Source organism: Etheostoma spectabile, unplaced genomic scaffold (genome assembly GCF_008692095.1).
Source record: "Etheostoma spectabile isolate EspeVRDwgs_2016 unplaced genomic scaffold, UIUC_Espe_1.0 scaffold00018854, whole genome shotgun sequence".
Classification (NCBI taxonomy): domain Eukaryota; kingdom Metazoa; phylum Chordata; class Actinopteri; order Perciformes; family Percidae; genus Etheostoma; species Etheostoma spectabile.
Window position 1 is genome coordinate 35311 of NW_022604519.1, and position 20124 is coordinate 55434.

At 45.0% G+C, this 20124-nt stretch overlaps 2 protein-coding genes and 1 non-coding gene across 4 annotated transcripts; all 3 read right to left on the minus strand.

Annotated features, from left to right (window-relative positions):
- Positions 1–1105: 1105 nt before the first annotated feature.
- On the minus strand, positions 1106–3746 carry LOC116682766 (uncharacterized). Its single transcript, XM_032509779.1, has 2 exons — positions 2938–3746; positions 1106–2837 (listed from the first exon to the last, which is right to left on the minus strand). Exons 1-2 carry the CDS (start codon positions 3744–3746, stop codon positions 1106–1108), a joined length of 2541 nt encoding a protein of 846 aa, XP_032365670.1.
- Positions 3747–4928: 1182 nt separating this feature from the next.
- trnaa-ugc (transfer RNA alanine (anticodon UGC)) lies at positions 4929–5000 on the minus strand. Its single transcript has one exon. It is a non-coding gene; the product is annotated as a tRNA-Ala (tRNA).
- An 8984-nt stretch (positions 5001–13984) lies between these two features.
- Positions 13985–18445, minus strand: LOC116682770 (chromobox protein homolog 1). 2 transcript variants are annotated; one of them, XM_032509782.1, is made up of 3 exons: positions 18332–18445; positions 16022–16172; positions 13985–14291 (listed from the first exon to the last, which is right to left on the minus strand). In XM_032509782.1, exons 1-3 carry the CDS (start codon positions 18381–18383, stop codon positions 14156–14158), a joined length of 339 nt encoding a protein of 112 aa, XP_032365673.1. In that variant the 5' UTR covers positions 18384–18445; the 3' UTR covers positions 13985–14155. The 2 variants fall into 2 exon arrangements, with proteins under 2 accessions (XP_032365673.1, XP_032365674.1); XM_032509783.1 differs by having other exon boundaries at positions 16022–16169; positions 18332–18374.
- Positions 18446–20124: the final 1679 nt, after the last annotated feature.

Sequence of the window (20124 nt, forward strand, 5' to 3'; positions counted from 1 at the left end):
TTCCCCTTCGAGGGGAACTCGAACTGCGTCGGTTACGACACTATGGGAACGAGATACCCACTAACCCGCGCCGAACCCCGCCTGCCCAGCGTGCAAGCAACCCTCGGGCACGACTAGGAGGAGAGCACCCGGGTGCCAGGAGCGGAGGGAAGGTCCAGACTATAAAACCTGAAGAAGGTGTGAGGAGTGGCCCAGCCAGCTGCATCACAAACCCCCTGAAGAGACGCCCCAGAGAGGAGAGCCGTAGAGGCCGCCATGCCCCTCGTGGAGTGAGCCCGTACAGCCATAGGTGAAGGCAAACCGCGCACCTGATAGGCCAAGGAGATAGTCTGAACAATCCAGTTGCTGATAGTATGTTTGGAAGCGGGGAACCCAGCCTTGGGGGACCCGAAACACACCAGCAACTGGTCCGTCTTCCTCCACCGGGAGGACCTCAGAGCGAAGACGCTCAGCGCTCTGACAGGGCAGAGCAAATGGAGCCTCCCGTCCTCCGCCGTCACATGAGGTGGAGGATGAAACGCCTGCAGTACAATGGGCCCTGCAACAGAGGACTGCACCTTGGGAACGTAGCCCGGAATGGGGTGCAGGATGGCCCTCACATTACCCGGGGCAAACTCCAGGCACCGGGGAGCAACCGAAAGAGCCCGGAGGTCCCCCACCCTCCTCAGAGAAGTGATAGCAAGGAGGAAGGCCATCTTCAGGGTCAGGTACTTGGCCTCAGCCGACTCCACGGGCTCGAAGGGGGCCTCAGCCAAAGCTTCGAGAACCACCGCCAGATCCCAGGTGGGAATCCTAGGGCGAGTCGCAGGTCTCATCCTCCGGGTCCCACGGAGAAACCGCACGACCAAGGGAAGTCTCCCCAGAGACCCATCCCCCGAAGGGGCGTGGAAAGCCGAAATGGCTGCCACGTAAACCTTGAGGGTGGATGGGGAAAGGCCCGCAGAGAAGCGGTCCTGCAGAAACTCCAGCACCTGAACCACCGGGCAGGTAACTGGGTCCAGCATGCGTCCACTGCACCAGGCAGAGAAGACGTTCCACTTCAGGCCATACATCCTCCGTGTAGACGGGGCCCTGGAGCTGAGGAGAGTCTCGACCGCTCCTTCCGTCAGGCACTGGGCCCCCTCAAGGGCCAGACCCACAGCCGCCACAGGGCGGGGCAAGGGTGAAGAACCCGGCCCCCGTCCTGGGATAGCAGGTCCCTCCTCAGAGGGACGCGCCACGGCAGACCGTCCAGGAGCGCCATCAGGTCCGAGAACCACACCCGGGTCGGCCAGAATGGAGCTACCAGAAGCAGGCAGATGCCCTCCCGACGGACCCTCTCCAGGATCCCCGGGAGCAGGGCGACTGGGGGAAAAGCGTACAGACGCAGCCTCGGCCACTCCCGCACCATGGCGTCCAGCCCTAGCGGGGCCGGCGGCGTCAGGGAGAACCACAGAGGACAGTGCGTAGACTCCTGAGACGCAAACAAGTCCACGTCCATAGGTCCGAACCTTGCGCACAAGGACTCCACCACCTCGGGGTGGAGCCGCCATTCCCCGGGCCTCAGCCCCTGTCTCGACAGCAGGTCCGCACCCTGATTCTGAAGCCCAGGGATAAACATCGCCCTGAGAGAGAGCAGTCTCCGCTGGGACCACAGGAGGATCTGATGCGCCAGTCTGCAGAGAGGGCGCGAGCGCAGACCCCCCTGGTGATTCAGATAGGCCACCACAGCTGTATTGTCGGACCAGACCAGCACGTGATGACCCAGGAGTGCAGGCAGGAAGCCCCGCAGAGCTCGGAACACGGCCAGCATCTCGAGGCAATTGATGTGCCATGACGAGTGACGCTCCTGCCAAACACCCTTCGCCGAGCGGTCGTCCATGACCGCGCCCCACCCGGTGAGGGAAGCGTCTGTCGAAACGATTACACGGCGACAGGGAGCCCCCAGCGCGGGTCCTTGGGACAGGAACCAAGGCTTCTTCCACACCGACAGGGCACGAAGACATTTGTGCGCAACCCGTAACAGGCGGAATGGGTTCCCCCTCGGGGAGAACCCCTTGGACTTCAGCCAGTCGTCGATGTAATTGAGGACCCGGATGCCCCGGAGCCGCAGAGGGGCCAGCGCCGCATCCATACACTTGGTGAAAGTGCGAGGGGAGAGTGCCAGGCCGAAGGGAAGAACCCGATACTGGTACGCCACGCCCCCGAAGGCGAACCTCAGGAACTTCCCGTGGGAAGGACGAATGGAGATGTGGAAGTAAGCGTCCCTCAGATCCACGGTGACAAACCAGTCCTCGGACCGGATGTGACACACGATGGCGGGGATGGTGAGCATCTTGAACCTGTATCTCCTCAGAGACCGGTTTAGAACCCGCAGATCCAGAATAGGGCGCAGACCCCCGTCCTTCTTGGGAACCAGGAAATACCGGCTGTAGAAACCGGACCCGCTGTCCTGCGGGGGAACGAGCTCCACGGCCCCCTTCTCCAGCAGCGAGCGCACTTCCAGTCCCAGCACCAGGCCCTGGTCCGGGCGCACCACAGTCCGGACCACCCCAGAGAAGCCGGGGGGGCGGACCCGGAACTGCAGCCTGTACCCTTCGACGACGGTGCGCAGAACCCATGGGGACATGTTCACCAAACCGCGCCAAGCGTCTGCAAAATCCGCCAGCGGAACCAACCCCTCGGGGCTGGTGGCCAGTGCGACGTGCCGATCGCGGAAGAGCCCCTGAAGCGGGCTGCCAGGAAGAACCCGCCGACGACCTGTAGTCCAGGAGCCGAACCTCCGGCCCACTGCCACCCCTCGGGGAAGGCAGAGCGGAGAAGGCCCGGCGGCGGCTAGTGCGTCCCGAGCGCCACGGCTGCGGGACAACAACGCAAGCGGCCGCCCTGGAGGGGACCTCAGTCGGCCTCCGGGGGCCAACACACAGTCAGGACCGCCTCGCCTTCCCCCTCCGAGACCGGATGACGGCCCTCAGGTCCGACCCGCCGGGGGGGGGTGCGCGGGAGCGTTGCCCAGCGTCCCAAGCCACTCGAGGGGGACCGCGAGAAGCCACACTCTGTCTCTGGCGCCGGCGGTGGGAGCTGGTAGAGGGCTGAGAAGGGCCAGCCGACCCAGCAGAGCGGGATCCAGTCCGGCGAGGGAAAAACTGCTGGAATGCCTCCCCCTGGGACCTCACATGGCGAAACCTGTCGACGACAGAGTTCACCGCCTCCCCAAACAGGCCCGTAGTAGAAACCGGCGCATCCAGAAGGAATTCTCTGTCCTTCTGCCTGATGTCCGAAAGGTTCAGCCAAAGGTGTCTCTCCGTGGCCACCAACGCAGACATGGAGCGACCCACAGCCCGGGCCGTAGCCATGGTGGCACGAAGCGAAAGATCCGTGGCCCGGCGTAGCTCCGCCAACTCCTCCTCAGAGGGGCCTCCTCTCTCGTCCATCTCCAGCAGCAGGTCCGCCTGGTAGGCCTGCAAAACCGCCATGGTGTGCAAGCACGCACCAGCCTGGCCCGCCGCCATATACGCCTTCCCCACCAGCGAGGAAGTCACCCGACACGGACCCGTCGGCAGCGCCGGCTTGCCAAAAGACGACGTCAGCTGGGGAGAGAGGTAACTAGCAAGAGAGTCTTCAACCCGCGGCATCGTCCCGTAGCCGCAGTCCTTAATACCCGCCACATTGCCAAACTCCAGCAGATGGGGAGTAGAAAGCCGGGCAGAATAAGGTTTATCCCATGATCTACACAATTCACTGTGTAAATCCGGAAAAAACGGCATGGATCGGCGCGGGGGCACGGAGTGGCTCCGCAGGAAGCGATCATCCAGCCTGCCACCAGCGTTAAGCTCCCTCACAGCCTGTGGCTAATCCAGTCTGAGTTTTGCCACGGCCCGAGTCACCACATCCAACAGCTCATCATAGTCCGACGCGGCGCTCTTCTGATGACGTCGGTCCGACACCCGGAAGTCCTCAACCTCTTCCATGGCGCCAAGCACAGCCGGCTCCTCAGAGCCAGAGCGTGACCGCCTCTCCAGCCTGCGTCCCCGAACAGAAGAAGCCGAGTAACGACCAGGGGAGCCGGAATCGGCAGACGAAGGACGAGAAAGGGCCTCAGCCGTCTCGGAACCCTCCAACAGATCCTGCTGCGAACCCCATGACCGGACCCGACGTGCCGCCTCAGCGAGCGCGGGGCCCGAGCCACGGGGAGAGCGTATCTGTCCGTCACTGGAAAAGAGGGCCACGCGGGACCTCAGTACCCGCATGGGCAGGGCCTCGCAATGGTCACAAACAGCCCCCTCAAGAGCTGCCGTGGCGTGCGACAGGCCCAAACAAGCAACACACAGTTCGTGAGAATCGCCTACCGTGATTAAACGCGGGCAGGGAGACACACATCTCCGGAACCGGTACAAGCGCTCGGACATTATTCCAGGTGAGTAGGATACAGGAGCTCATTCAAAACCAACATCAACCAACGTGCCTGCTGAATAGAAAAAAGCTAATGAGCTATGTGCCGGTGTGCTTATATGCCCCTAAAGGTTATGCCGTCACATGCTACCGTTCTCACTAGGACCAATAGGATTGGAGTAGTTTTCATTTGCATTCAGCCCTGTCATGCCTAAAGGCGTTCCCATAGTGTCGTAACCGACGCAGTTCGAGTTCCCCTCGAAGGGGAACTACTTGAACATTGCCCTTCTAGTCACTGACTAATCACATTTCCTTGATGCAAGATTGCTAATGCATTTTGTTTGTTTGTTTTATTTGATCCCCATTAGGACAATGCACTGTTCACTGCAAATCTTGCAACACATCTGGTCATTGAGACTGATTTTTGCATTATTATTAATGCAAAAATCAGTGTTCCTGGTAATCCAGGAACACAAGGATATTGCCTTTTAATACTTTTGTCTTTCAGAATAAGAAGTTTGCAGCTCTTTTACAGACTGTTGTAACAGAACACTTGTTGGAGATGCCAGGGATTGAACCCAGGACCTCATACATGCAAAGCATGCACTCTACCATTGAGCTACATCCCCTGAATGTTTCTACAGAAACCCCTACCCGGGAAAAATGTTGAAGTAAACTTGTTTGTTTGTTTTATTTGGATCCCCATTAGCTTCAGCATGAACTAAAAGCTTTTCTTCCTGGGGTCCTACAATCCTTTCTTTGACAATACTCTTTATGACATTTCATTACACACACTCAGACATAAATTAGAAAACACTAACCATAATTAAATCTTAAAGTTAACGCAATTTATACAAGAAACAAAATAAAAGACACTACTCCGAATAGAGAAATCAATTTAAGAAATAAGATAACAAAATCCCTATAACAAACTAATTTTAAATTACATATTTAATTCCTTTGAAATAAATATGTCTTAAGTGATTTTTTAAACCATACTGAGAGTTGTGTTTGATAGTCGTTGGGAGAGAGTTCCATTCACACATCGCTCTGTAACCGACAGAACGCTAAATTGATTTAGTTTTCACTTTAGGTAAAATAAAACTCCCTCCTACTGCACGCCTCGTTGGATAATGATGTATAGCAGTACTAAAGGATAGTTTTCTGTTTGAAATAAAAGGTGTTTTGTTTGTTATAACGTTATGTAAAAAAAAACATTAACAAATACACAAGTCTATTTTTAACTTTAAACCATGAGAGTTGTTCATGCATGTTATCAACATTTGATCTAAACCCACACGAGAGAGCCACACGTGCAGCTTTAGTCTGAATCACTTGTAATTTTTTCATATTAATTGCTGAAGTGTTGGACCACACCACTGAGCAGTAATCCAAAAAAAACAAAACCTGAAGGACTTTTTTACGTATCTGTGGTGTGAAGATGTTTGCACACCTTTTAATAACTGACAAGGTGTTGCCCAATTTAGTTACAAGCTTCTGAACGTGTTTGTCCCAACACAATCTCTTGTCAATAATCACACCCAAAAGTTTAGCCTCTTCTCTTTGCTCTACAGAAGTTTGCTCTATACTGAGTTCAAGTTTCGGTTTGGAACATTAAAAAAATGAGTTCCAAGCACTAAAATGGTAGTTTTAGATCCATTGAGATCAGTTTGTTACTTCTGATCCAGTCCACCACTGTAACTCTCTCTGTAGTTTAGTAAACAGATGGTAAATCGTTAGTAAAGATTGTGTAGAAGAGTGGCCCAAGACAACTTTCTTGAGGAACTCCATGTTCCACAAGCCTGAAAAACTTCCATTAAAGTAAACTAATTGTCTCCTATCAGTCCAATAACTTTCCATCCATAATAATGCGGTTTGTGAAAAACCATAATATTCCAGTTTTTTTAACAGTAAGTTGTGGTCAATCATATCAAATGCTGCAGTAAAATCAAGCACCACAACACCTATTATTCTTCTCTCGTCCATATCCTTAAACCAGTCATCAACCATCTGAGTCAGGGCAGTGGCTGTTGAGTGTTTTCCTTTGTATGTATGCAAGCTGAAAAACTGTAATTTAATTATTATTTAAAAAATAAAACTGAATCTGTTCATAAACAATTCTTTCCATTATTTTACAGAGAATTGGTAATAACCTTATTGGTCTACTGTTTGATCCAGAGAAAGGCATTTTCTTATTCTTTGGTATTGGCATAACTTTACATAACTTCCATGCTTGCAGACATATATTTATATGAGTAATAGTAGGAAAAATGATTGAAACTATTGGCTTAATCCACTTATATTCAAGATAGTCCCCACCAGGTGGTTTGTTTTACAATTCATCAGAAGTAATTTTACTTTCAAAACACTGACACTCTTAAATTTAAGGCTAAATGTTTTACTTTCCATGATCTTATTTATCAATGTTTTTGACAAATCTGTGGTGTGTAGCTGTGTAGTATTTTTAAGATTTATTTTATTTATGAAGTAATCATTGACACAATTTGCTATATCACTTGGTTTAGTAAGAAAATCACCTTCATTTTTCTATCTAAAAGGTCTATCTCTGTAGGGATCCATCCCATAATGGTGTAACACACTTAGAATAATAATCTGAGTCTTTCAACACTTTTAGTGGATGGAAACGTTCTCTTGTCAAGGAGTTTAAACACAGAAACGGCAGGAAGGATAAATCCACCAAATCAAGTCACAAATAATCAGCATGAGGCCTCGTTTAATTTATTTTATTTTAACTACAAAACAATAACTTGAGAGCGTACAATTTATTTAGGCCAATTAATGTTTCTAGAGATGAGAAGAAAGTTTTAACAAAATCAAAAAGTTTCAAACACGTCTACGTTTTCCAACCAAAACATCTTTAAACGTCTTAATGTTTCTCCTTTGGGCCTTCTTCTTCAAGCAATTTACTGGAGAAATATTTTTAAAAAATTACATTTAATTTGGACCATATAGAAATAAACAAGCTGTTCTTAAATGTTGCTGGCTGTCTTTTTGTGCTCCTTTTTTAATTTTTTTTTAAAGATATATACATTTGAAAAATAGAGTTTTAAAAGGATGGGTTCAGGCACTGATAATGGTGCCTAAATGGTAAAGAGATCTGAGGAAAGGCAGAAAACAGTCCAGCTGATCCACAATAACATACATGCTGCTCAGAAGATAAAGTTACTGCTGGTTAGCCTTCAATGTGGAGAGAAGATCAGAATATAACAACACAGCTATCAGGGCATGAGGAGGAGGAAACAGCTTGGCTCTGAAACATGTTTACAACGAGGCAGTGTGAATGCGCTGGTGAGATTTAAGGTTACTACTCTGAGAAAACGTTTCCCCACATTGTTCACACCAGTACGGCTTCTCTCCAGTGTGAATGCGCTGGTGAGTTTTAAGGTTACTACTCTGAGAAAATGTTTCCCCACATTGTTCACAGCTGTACGGCTTCTCTCCAGTGTGAATACGCTGGTGTCTTTTAAGGGTACTACTCTGAGAAAAGGTTTCCCCACATTGTTCACACCAGTACGGCTTCTCTCCAGTGTGAATGCGCCGGTGAGTATCAAGGCTACCACTATGAGAAAAGGTTTCCCCACATTGTTCACAGCTGTACGGCTTCTCTCCAGTGTGAATGCGCTGGTGAGTTTTAAGGTGTCCCCTCTGAGAAAAGGTTTCCCCACATTGTTCACAGCTGTACGGCTTCTCTCCAGTGTGAATGCGCTGGTGAGTTTTAAGGCTACCACTACGAGAAAATGTTTCCCCACATTGTTCACAGCTGTACGGCTTCTCTCCAGTGTGAATACGCTGGTGTCTTTTAAGGGTACTACTCTGAGAAAAGGTTTCCCCACATTGATCACAGCTGTACGGCTTCTCTCCAGTGTGAACTCTCTGATGAATCTTTAAATATCCTGATGTTGTGAAGGATTTGTCACAGTGCTGACAGCGGTGACGTTTGACTCCTCTTCCTCTCCGTTTCTATCAACAGAGAAAAACCAAGAGAGTGAGTTAGTGAGGTGCCATGCTGTAGAGCTCTATCTTAAACTAGAAACAACATTTAGAGCATGTCTATGGAACATTGTTTGACTGACGCAATACTTTTCTTAACCCTTGTGTTGTCTTCCCGTTAAAATTGAAAATTAACACTTTTGTTGAGGCTTTGTATGAATGTTTTAAATTTTTCTTCAGTTTTTGTCACTTTTTTGACATTTAACAATACATTACACCAACTTATTAACTTTTACTTTTTTACAGTTATTTTTGGAATTTATGGTCAATAAACCTCATGTATAGGAAATTATACCTAATGTTTGAGTGAGAAAAGCATAAATTAGGAATTATTTAGAATAAACTTAAAGGAATGGATGTTGATGATAATCACAGACTGGAATATTTCAACTTTTACTCAATACTATTTAAAAAACACTTCAACGTTTTCTACAAATGCTATATAATTGAATAATACACCCCAAAATTAATGAAAGTAGAGATTTGTACTTGGCAAAGAGCGTTGTGTGGAATCAATCATGTTATTTTGGGTAATTAAAAAGAACATTGATGTAGGACAATGGGTCATTTTGACCCGAGGACGACATGAGGGCTAATTATCTGCCAACATCACTATTATGGAGTTGCATTATGGGAATCCATGCATCCATTGTTGGTTAGTTTGTGATAAATAAACTACTTTTGATCAATTTATGTGTGGCCTCCATTTTGTTGCCAGCCTTTAGCCAGCCGGTAACAAATTGGGGATCATCTGGGAGTTTTTGTGCTGGGAGAGTTGTAAATATAACATATTCCCACAGATTTTTAACTCTCACTGGTATCTGTAGGGGTTACCGTGTTGTCTTCATGTTGCTGGAACAGCTCTACTCCAGTAAAGTAAATTGGAACCATTGTCCCTGATAGGCATTAGCAATGAGGTCCACCAGTTGACCTTTGACCTTTTGTTTTAGGTTGTTTTTGCTAAATCAAACTTGTATAGCCAGCAGTATTGTGTAAGTAAGTAATATGGTAGTGTAATGTGGTATTGTCCACACAAGCTACATTTCCTCAAGCATTTCTGCTCTGGAATAAAACTGCTGAGCATCACTGACGCCTCAACAAACTGACAAACCCAGGCGCATATGTCGTGGTCATGGATGTTTAAAAAATAGCTTTGATGTACAGTACATTTTGTACACACACTGAAAATACTCAGCAAAATGGCTCGTTCCAGACATTGCTCTGAGGAACAGAGGACTTTGATTAAAAAGTTGATATGAGAGGGGAAAACATATAAAGAAGTGCAGAAGATTATAAGCTGCTCTGCCAAAATCATTTCAAATGTACTCCGACCCCCCCAGCACTGAAATCAAGCCCCAGTCCACTGTGAAGACAGTAAAGCATGCTGGTTATGGGATGTTTCTCATACTGTGGTGTTGGGCCTGTTTATCACATACCAGGGATCATGGATCAGTTCCAATACATCAGAATACTTGAAGAGGTCACGTTGCCTTATGCTGAAGAGGAGATGCCTTTGAAACGGGTCTTTACACAAGACAAGGACCCAAACACACCAGGAAGGACCAAAGTCTTGGTTCCAGATGAACCAGATTGATGTTATGGAGCGGCCAGCCCGATCCCCAGACCTCAATCCCAGAGAACAATTGTAGGGTTACATCATAAATGTTGTTTCTGAGGCAAAACCCAGTAATGCAGAGGAATTATGGGATGTAGTTTAATGGTCCTGGGCTGGAATACCTGATCACAGGTGACTCCATGCAACACAGATTTGAAGCAGTTCTCAGAAATAATGGTTATGCAACTAAATATCAGTGCAGGGATTCAAACCCTGACACATTTTTCAGTTTATACAGTAAACATTTGAGTTTGTAAAGAAAAATGCAAATACTGCTAATATTCCCTTTTCTTCATTTCCTGTAAAGGTGGAACACAGAGTTGATCCATGTTGGTCATGTTCTGATTTGGAAATGAATGGGCAGTGTTCCCAATGCATTGGTATTATGGAATTAAAAGCTATTCTAAGGATTTGGAGCATTATTCACTTCTTAAAAAACTGTGATTATTCAGAACACAACTGTATGTAAAGGTTTTGCATACAAAGATGTAATGATTGGTGGAAATGGGGGTGGCCTAATACAACCCTCCCCCCCCCCAACAATACATGCATGTCCATTGATCCGCGTTTGTGTATCAACAGACAGAGTGAGTGAGTTAGTAAGGGGCCATGGTGGAGCAAACTAAGTAAAACCAGAAGCATTGTTCACAGCATGTCTGTGTCCAAGTTCCACAGCTGCATTACCATGGTTACGCTGTATGTGTGTGTGTGTGTGCGTTTAAAAAAAGTTTGGATTGATATATCTGCGTGGCCTTTTTGTTGGCGGCCTTGAGCCAGGCGGTAACAACCGGGGGACGGTCTGGGATTGGTAGTGCTGGAAACTTTTCTTTATGGGAGTGTTTGATTCCCAGTTGAACTTGATCTAGTATCTGTAGGGGTCATCAGCCTCTCAGACTCAGGGGATTGGTTGGCACTCTTTGTTTCTTAATTAGATCAAAAATAAAAATGTGATAAAAAAAATGTGTTTCATGAGAACCATAATCCAGAAAAACAAAGTGTGAATATTTTGTTGAATCTGTTAAGTTAAATTGGTAGAAATGTACATTACGATAAACGTGACTCCACATTATATGAAAGGCACCGAGAAGATTATTCACACTGATTTTCCCGCCCTTTATTTATCCGTGTTGCCCCCCCGGCCATTATCAGAGGGCCGCAGTTTAATTGACTACCGGTTTGTCTTTGGAAAGACATTTGTGAAACCCTCTGTGTGCTGTGATGGGAAAATTACATGGACAATGATTCTCCACGTAGGCAAAGACTGCTTATCTGGATGTTTATTCACTTCCTACGCATTCGTAAAAGTCATCTGTGTTTTAGGTTAAATCACCACAATGTCTCCTTCATGTGTCTCCCTAGTTCACCCTTTGCCTCATAAAGATGTTTACTGCTCCCTACGACACCTCCTGTTTTAGGGCCCTCAGTCCCCAGGGACAGCAACTGGTGTGGCGCTGTTTATCGCCAGGATAAACAAAAGGCGAAAAGGATGCAGGCGGCCAGGAGATAGACAAATGTCACGCTGCCCAAAGTTTAGGTCAGGAAACGGAACTAATCTATAGAAAAGATAAATCTCTTCACTTCTAAGGTAGAAACGACAGCGACAGCCATCTGCTGACGTAATAATCATTAGGACAGAGACAGCAGCTGGCTCCGTCAAGTCTGAGAAATAAGATGAAGTGTTTTGTTTAGAATCAAAGGGTTTTTTCCTCTATAGGTGATAAAACTTTACTGTTGGGGCAGAAGAGGATAAAAGGGTTGGTCTAAGGATACGCGGGCACCAGAATTGTGGTGTCACTCTGTTACTCTGTTTCATTGTGAACTGCCATTCTCGTCATTTTTTGTTTGATTGTTCTCTCGAGAAAATAATTAAACTCTTTCACCGAATATCCAAACTTTTAATCCAGTCTCTAGCCTGTCTTTATTTTTGTTTCAACAAGGTCTCTTCTTCAAAACAAATTCCTCCCTCGCTGAACAGAAACTTCCATAACAGTGCATTCATTAATATTGAGATTAGATTTCTGGGACTGTTCAGTCTGGAGTACCCTCTTTCCTTCACTCACCTCCTTCTCCCTGACACCTTTCCTCTTGCCCTCCTTCTTCTTCTTCTTCTTCTTCTTCTCCTCCTCCGTCTCCTTGTGTTTCTGGCTGTACTCGGTGATAAGGTCCAGGTCCAGGTTCTCTTGTGGCTCCCATGTGTTATCCTCACTGGAAAGGTGAGTGCAGACAGAAGAACATCTCCTCACACTTTGTTTTTAGACAATCCATTCTCACGCTAATTATCATTCCTATTATTCCTTTTTTCTATTGCCATCTTAGGTTATTTAAGGTTATTTGTGGGTCTGCACTTTAGTGTCAAAATACCAAACCTTCAACTTTTTTGCAATACGTAAATATATTATATATCTCAGGACCAAGAACACCAAGCATTAATATAATAGACTCATACTTACTCTGAGAACCCCTTCCATTTCAGCAGAAACTCTACTCTTCCCTTCACCACTCTGCGGTCCAAAACCTTCTCCACCACATACTCCTCTTCTTCCTCTTCCACCTCCTCCTCCTTCTTGCCCTTCTTTCCTGCTCTGGTCGCCAGCTTGCCATCTGCTGAAGGTGCCTTTAGTAGAAGGAGGGGGGGGGGGGGACATGCAGAGATAATGACACAAGGGTTAGAAGAACTAATGGGAGGTGTGAGTGAATTCTAGTTGACCATGTTTTACTAGATTGAAATCTTCTGTTTGAATGGAGAACATGAAAGGGCTGATGAGGGACCAATCCATAGGACTCCAGAGTGTCAAGTATCTCTTGCATTCAAACTGAAAGAACTACTCAAATGTAAGCCCCAAAAGTCATTAACTGGAGCTACAAGCTACATGCACAGTAGCCTGGACCAACCACACTTCATTTAGCAGAACATCTCCAGATGTTCCTGTGTGAAAATGGAAAGTTCAGAAAGACGTTTTGATGGTGCAACAAGGCAGGCCTGGTCGCTTCTTTAAGGGAATCACTGTAAAGATTCACAAAGAATATGTTTACCATTAGCGAGGGCTGTGCGATCACAAATATAGTATAATTGAGAAAAAAAGGTTCTGTATTGAAGGACACTCTTATTTTGTCTTGTGTTCTGAATGACACACGCATGTGCACATCTGCCCTTCCCGAAGCCATAAAACCTCTCAGCAGTCAGGGGGGCATCCAGTGGAATTTAAAAACTCAGCACAAGTAAAGATGGCAGAAGGAGGGCAGCCACAGCAAAATTGGTCTGCAAAAAAGGCAAATCCAACTACGTTGTCTGGGAAAAGTTAACGTTAGCTAACTCTGCGGTCCCTCTGCCTGAGCTGCACAACGTGTTGTAGAGACCAGGAGCCCTGGCTCTTATCTAACATGTGCCTGTGTAACAAGGTGCTGTAGAGCGCAGGAGCCCTGGCTCTTATCTAACATGTGCCTGTGTAAATAATATTTAAAAAAAGACAAAAATGATTTGACTAAAACTTGGCCATGATACCCGAGTTCTCTTTGGACTAAATCGATAAATGGACTGTCTTATAGAACTTTTCTAGTGTCAACAAATACTCAAAGTTCTTCTACATAATACAGGAACCATTTACACACATAAGTACACTGTGGCCGACGCTGCTGTACAAGTACACCCCGTACTCAGGGTTCAGTGTTTTCAACTTTGACATAGGACTGCAGGGATTGAACCACCAACCTTCCAATTGGCAGGCGACCACTCTACCACTGAGCCAAAGCCGCCGTCTTTAGTGGTGATATGTTGATGGCAGCCCGCCACGGTATAGGGCAGACGCACAACAGGGTTTCTGCTATGTACACCGCCGCTCCTTCAGCTGTTCATGAAAAGTCATGAAGTCGTTATTACGCGACTCTGCAGAGCCGTCTGCTCTACTGGACTCAAGCCAACTGTCATCCACTCTCTTTCGCGCCAAAGCAATTGGAATTGCCTAGTCTTACTATTTTGCATGTATGTATGTATGTATGTATGTATGTATGTATGTATGTATGTAATATGCACATGCATATTGTAATGACGAGAGTCATTTATATATAAATCCTAAAAGACATTTGTGAAACCCTCTGTGGGGATTCATTAATATTGAGATTAGATTTCTGGGACTCTTCAGTCTGGAGTACCCTCTTTCCTTAACTGACCTCCTCCTTCCCAACACCTTTCCTCTTGCCCTCCTTCTTCTTCTCCTCCATCTCCTTGTCTTTCTGTATGTACTCTGTGATAAGGTCCAGGTCCAGGTTGTCTTGTGGCTCCCATGTGTTATCCTCACTGGAAAGGTGAGTGAAGACAGAAGAACATCTCCTCACACTTTGTTTTTAGACAATCCATTGATCCTTTGAGGGCATGATACAATGCTGCAATCTATGCTGTAGATTATTATTATTATTATTAAAAGTTTGAACACACCTCATTCAATGCGTTTCCTTTATTTTCATGACTATTTACATTGTAGATTATCACTGAAGGCCTCACAACTATGAATGAACACATGTGGCATTATGTACTTAACAAAAAACTGTGAAATAACTGAAAACATGTCTTTTATTCTAGTTCTTCAAAGTAGCCCCCCTTTGCTTTTTTGATAGTGCTGCAAACCCTTGGTGTTCTCTCAATGAGATTCATGAGGTAGTCACCTGAAATGGTTTCCACTTCACAGGTGGGCATTTTCAGAGTTAATTAGTGGACTTTCTTGCCTTATTAATGGAGTTGGGACCATCAGTTGTGTTGTGCAGAAGTCAGGTTGATACACAGCCGACAGCCCTATTGGACAACTGTTACAATTCATATTATGGCATGAACCAATCAGCTAAGTGAAGAGAAACGCGGGGCCATCACTGCTTTAAGAAATGAAGGTCAGTCGATCCGGAAAATTTGAATGTGTCCCCAAGTGCAGCCGCTAAAACCATCAAGCGCTACAACGAAACTGGCACACATGAGGACCGCCCCAGGAAAGGAAGACCAAGAGTCACCTCTGCTGCTGAGGATAAGTTCATCTGAGTCACCAGCCTCAGAAATCACAAGTTAACAGCAGCTCAGATTAGAGACCAGATGAATAGCACACAGAGTTCTAGCAGCAGGCATATCTCTAGAACAACTGTTAAGAGGAGACTGAATCAGGCCTTCATGGTCAAATAGTAGCTAGGAAACCACTGCTAAGGAGACGCAACAAGCAGAATAGATTTGTTTGGGCCAAGTAACACAAGGAATGGACATTAGACCAGTGGAAATCTGTGCTTTGGTCTGATGAGTCCAAGTTTGAGTTCTTTGGTTCCAACCGCTGTGTTTATGTGCGACGGAGAAAAGGTGACCGGATGGGTTCTACTTGCCTGGTTCCCACCGTGAAGCATGGAGGAGGAGGTGTGATGGTGTGGGGGTGCTTTGCTGGTGACACTGTTGGGGATTTATTCAAAATTGAAGGCATACTGAACCAGCATGGCTACCACAGCATCCTGCAGCGACATGCCATCCCATCCGGTTTGCGTTTAGTTGGACCATCATTTATTTTTCAACAGGACAATGACTCCAAACACACCTCCAGGCTGTGTAGGGGCTATTTGACCAAGAAGGAGAGTGATGGAGTGCTGCACCTCCATAGTCACCGGACCTGAACCCAATCCAGATTGTTTGGGGAGAGCTGGAGTGAAGGCAAAAGGGCCAACAAGTGCTGAGCATTCTGGGAACTCCTTCAAGACTGTTGGGAAACCATTTCAGGTGAATACCATTCAAGAGAATGCAAAGAGTGTGCAAAGCAGTAATCAGAGTAAAGGGGGGGGGGGTACTTTGAAGAAACTAGAATATAAGACATGTTTTTAGTTATTTCACACTTTTCATAATTCCACATGTGTTCATTCATAGTTTTGATGCCTTCAGTGATAATCTACAATGTAAATAGTCATGAAAATAAAGGAAATGCACTGAGTTATATGATAATGATATATATACACACAGTGTATCAGGACCAAGAACACCAAGTATTAATATTATAGACTCATACTTACTCCGAGAAGCCCTTCCATTTCAGCAGAAACTCCACTCTTCCCTTCACCACTCTGCGGTCCAAAACCTTCTCCACCTCATACTCCTCTTCCTCCTCCTTCTTGCATTCCTTTCCTGCTTTGGTCGCCATCTTGCCGTCTTCTGAAAGTGCTTCTAGTAGACCCAAGGAGGGGGGGGACATGCAGAGATAATATTACAAGGGTAAGAAGAACTAATGGGAGGTGTGAGTGAATTCTAGTGTTTTACTATATTAAAATCTTCTGTTTGAATGGAGAAAATGCAAGGGCTGATGAGGGGACCAATCCATAGGACTCCAGAGGTTCAAGTATCTCCTGCATTCAAACTGGAAAAACTACTAAAATGTAAGGCCCAAAAGTCATTAACTGGAGCTACAAGCTACATGCACAGTAGCCTGGACCAACCACACTTCATTTAGCAGAACATCTCCAGATGTTCCTGTGTGAAATGGAAAGTTCAGAAAGACGTTTTGATGGTGCAACAAGGCAGACCTGGTCACTTCTTTAAGGGAATACAGTGGGGTGCACATGTGTTTCTTCTATCAGGGTTAACAGTTCCTTCCTGAGACTATGTAGCAGAGCCAAAGTCGTTGCATCCAGAGCTTAGCCCCGCCCACAACTATTCTGATTGGTTTAAAGAAAACAAACAAGCCAGAGCGTTTCTTCTACAGTAAAAGAACAAAGCAAAAAATCCCAGTTAAAGCTGTTTTTTACTTTAATAAATGAAAACAGACAACGAGGAATCCTGTTAAATAATCCTGATTTCAATAGAAACCAAAGTAATTGGGATTCATATCTATTTCCCTAACGTACAACACGGAAAAGCTTCAAATGATCACATTTCAAAAAACATAAAAAATCAGCAATTGTTTGTTGGTTTGAAGATATATTTCAGGCAACGCATTAAAGCTTGGTCTATTTGCTGGATTGTTCCAAGGTAACTGTCGGTAGCTAACATTAGCAGATAAGCCCGTTGACAGTGTTGAGTTATGAAAAGTTAAAAACAATGTTTTTATGCTAAAGTAGGCTGCAGTTGGGTTGAGAAGATTTGATTTAATTCAGTGGTGAATGCTCCATATCAAGCTGTTTAATTATCATCTGTTGTCTCAGTGAAGAGTAGATCAGGACGGCCCTATTGTCCCCCCCCCCTCTAAAGAAATGATTAGGTCAAGTCTGGCATCTCACATATAGAATGAAACCTTTTGCTTCACACCCGGAAGTAACCTTCTGCCCCCCCCGCTGTCTTAGACTATAAGACGATACAATGTTGATTAACTGTATTTTTGTGTCTCTTTTATGTCGTGTTAACTAGCATGTTAGTTAGCAGTAATTAGCCTGTGCCTATGTTAATGTTAACTATAATGTTAGTTAGCAGTAATTAGCCTGTGCCTATGTTAATTTTAACTAGCATGTTAGTTAGCAGTAATTAGCCTGTGCCTATGTTAACTAACGTGTTAGTTAGCAGTAATTAGCCTGTGTCTGTTAATGTTAACTAGCATGTTAGTTTGCAGTAATTAGCCTGTGCCTATGTTAATGTTAACTAGCATGTTAGTTAGCAGTAATTAGCCTGTGTCTGTTCATTTTAACTAACATGTTAGTTAGCAGTAATTAGCCTGTGCCTATGTTAATGTTAACTAGCATGTTAGTTAGCAGTAATTAGCCTGTGCCTATGTTAATGTTAACTAGCATGTTAGTTAGCAGTAATTACGTACGTACCGTTACAACTTTCAGACAGGTTGCTCACGTCACATCTACGTCTTCAGGCTCAGTTGGAGACTGCGCAGTAACGCTCAGCATCACCAGAAAAGAGCTTCTAATAGACTTCACTGGTCTCCGTCCAGAGCAACGGGACCTGTTGGTCCACTTCTTTAACTGTCTATGGTTTCACTCACTCACTTAAAACAACTACTAACTGGCTCTATTAGCCTACAAGCTAGTGCTAGCTTGTAGGCTAATAGAGCCAGTTAGGTCAGTCGGGTCAGTGTTTTCTTTCTTTCATTCCTATTTCAGGTCTGTCAGTCACATTGAACACCGGGGACATTTCCGGGGACAGGTCACCGAAACCGGGGACTGTTTCCGGAAACCGGGGACGTCTGGTCACCCTCCACAAGGACTTTAGCTTGTGCTACACTAACTGCTAACGATGCTAACGATGCTAGCGGGCTAACGTTGCTAACAGCCGTTGGTATCATAACTTTTACAAACTGTATGGATGTAAAACGATATTAACACACACACATATGTATGTTTTCCATATGTTAACATATGGAAATGGATGAATGAATGAATGTTTACCTTCTGTCCGGTTCAGTGAGTCAGCGTTATAAAGATAACTGATTCTCTTCATCACGGATAACGGTCGTTCTCCGCGTCACCGCCGAAGGCCCGCCCCTCTGCCCTCACATCAACAGCTCATTGGACGAGAAGTTAACAGCAACCAATAGAATTAAAGTAGGTCAACAGATTTAAAAAAACTGTATTTTTACTGTAACACTGAACACATTCAAAATAAATTATTTAACGGTTACAAAAAACAACAACGGAAAAACTACAAAATAATATGTAATACAGAGTATACATAATTAAACCCAACCTGACATGTGTGTAGTAATAACAATAACTGAACTTTTCTTTCATAAACATTATTTTAATATTTAAAATCCTGAAAATGTAGAAAGTAAGTGTGTGTGTGTGTGTGTGTGTGTGTGTATATGTGTTAATATCGTGAGTACATTTCTTGAGTTATGATTTTATCAAATTATGGTTTAAGTTATGATAAATGTATATATTAACTCAATCTTCACATCACTCCAGTTCGGAGGTCTTTACACTGTTTTCCTGCACCTCAAAGAATGTATTTCAAAATGCTACTGCATTCACAGAACCACGGGGGGATGGAGTCCAGGTTGAAATATACACAAGTTATACTTTAAATATCAACATATTATTAACATTTAAAATGGGCGTGTACAGGGAGGGATAAGAGGCTGATTCACATATGCACACTTGTAGGTAATATGTGATTTATAAACAGAATATTACGTACAGATGTGAATGCTCACGGTTTTATAAATCTGATATATTTTTGGCTTTTGGGTAAGGTGACCGGATTTCTCAGACAAAATCCGGGGACATTTTCAGCTCAGAAGCGTATATACTTCCAAAACATGTCATGTTTTTAATTTTGTATAATATAAACGGGGACACTAGACCTAGAGCTGTTCTAATTTGGGGCAGAGGAGGTCAACCTTTTCTGTTAAAGATCAAGATCCTTTGTTAAAACATAAAAGTGCGTTCGCTGAACCCACCAGACTCCATGTAAATAATCATTATTTTTAGCATCGTAAAATACGGCTTTCTGAAACATCTCTGAGCTCTGAACAGTGCTGGCTTTAAGCTGTCTTGAGCGACTATCGGCTACGTTTGGTCAATGTTTTCTTTCTTTCGTTTCAATTTCGGGTCTGTCAGTCACAGTCTAAACCGGGGACATTTCTGGGGACAGATCCAGCCGGGGACTGGTCCCCAAAACCGGGGACTGTCCCCGGAAACCGGGGACGTCTGGTCACCCTACTTTTGGGTGTATGTACACTTTCAGCAAGGATCCTAACTGCAGTTTTATAAATGAGACCCCAGATTATTTACATGGATTATGGTGGAGATATGCTGCTCTATACACGTTAAAAGTGGTGATTATTTACATGGAGTCTGGTGGAGATATGCTGCTCTATACACGCTAAAAGTAGTGATTATTTACATGGAGTCTGGTGAAGATATGCTGCTCTATACACGCTAAAAGTAGTGATTATTTACATGGAGTCTGGTGGAGATATGCTGCTCTATACACTAAAAGTAGTGATTATTTACATGGAGTCTGGTGGAGAAATGCTGCTCTATACACGCTAAAAGTAGTGATTATTTACATGGAGTCTGGTGGAGATATGCTGCTCTATACACGCTAAAAGTAGTGATTATTTACATGGAGTCTGGTGGAGAAATGCTGCTCTATACACGCTAAAAGTAGTGATTATTTACATGGAGTCTGGTGGAGAAATGCTGCTCCACACACGCTAAAAGTAGTGATTATTAAC

What these genes read in the sequence shown, in the direction of transcription:
- LOC116682766 (XM_032509779.1), bottom strand. Translation starts at nt 3,746, where the DNA reads ATGCCGTTTTTTCCGGATTTACACAGTGAATTGTGTAGATCATGGGAT. An exon ending in GACCTGAGGGCCGTCATCCG is followed by an intron (nt 2,838 to 2,937) that starts GTCTCGGAGGGG and finishes GTTGTCCCGCAG; the next exon opens with CCGTGGCGCTCGGGACGCAC.
- LOC116682770 (XM_032509782.1), bottom strand. Translation starts at nt 18,383, where the DNA reads ATGAAGAGAATCAGTTATCTTTATAACGCTGACTCACTGAACCGGACA. An exon ending in CTCACTGAACCGGACAGAAG is followed by an intron (nt 16,173 to 18,331) that starts GTAAACATTCAT and finishes TGGGTCTACTAG; the next exon opens with AAGCACTTTCAGAAGACGGC. An exon ending in AAATGGAAGGGCTTCTCGGA is followed by an intron (nt 14,292 to 16,021) that starts GTAAGTATGAGT and finishes TCACCTTTCCAG; the next exon opens with TGAGGATAACACATGGGAGC.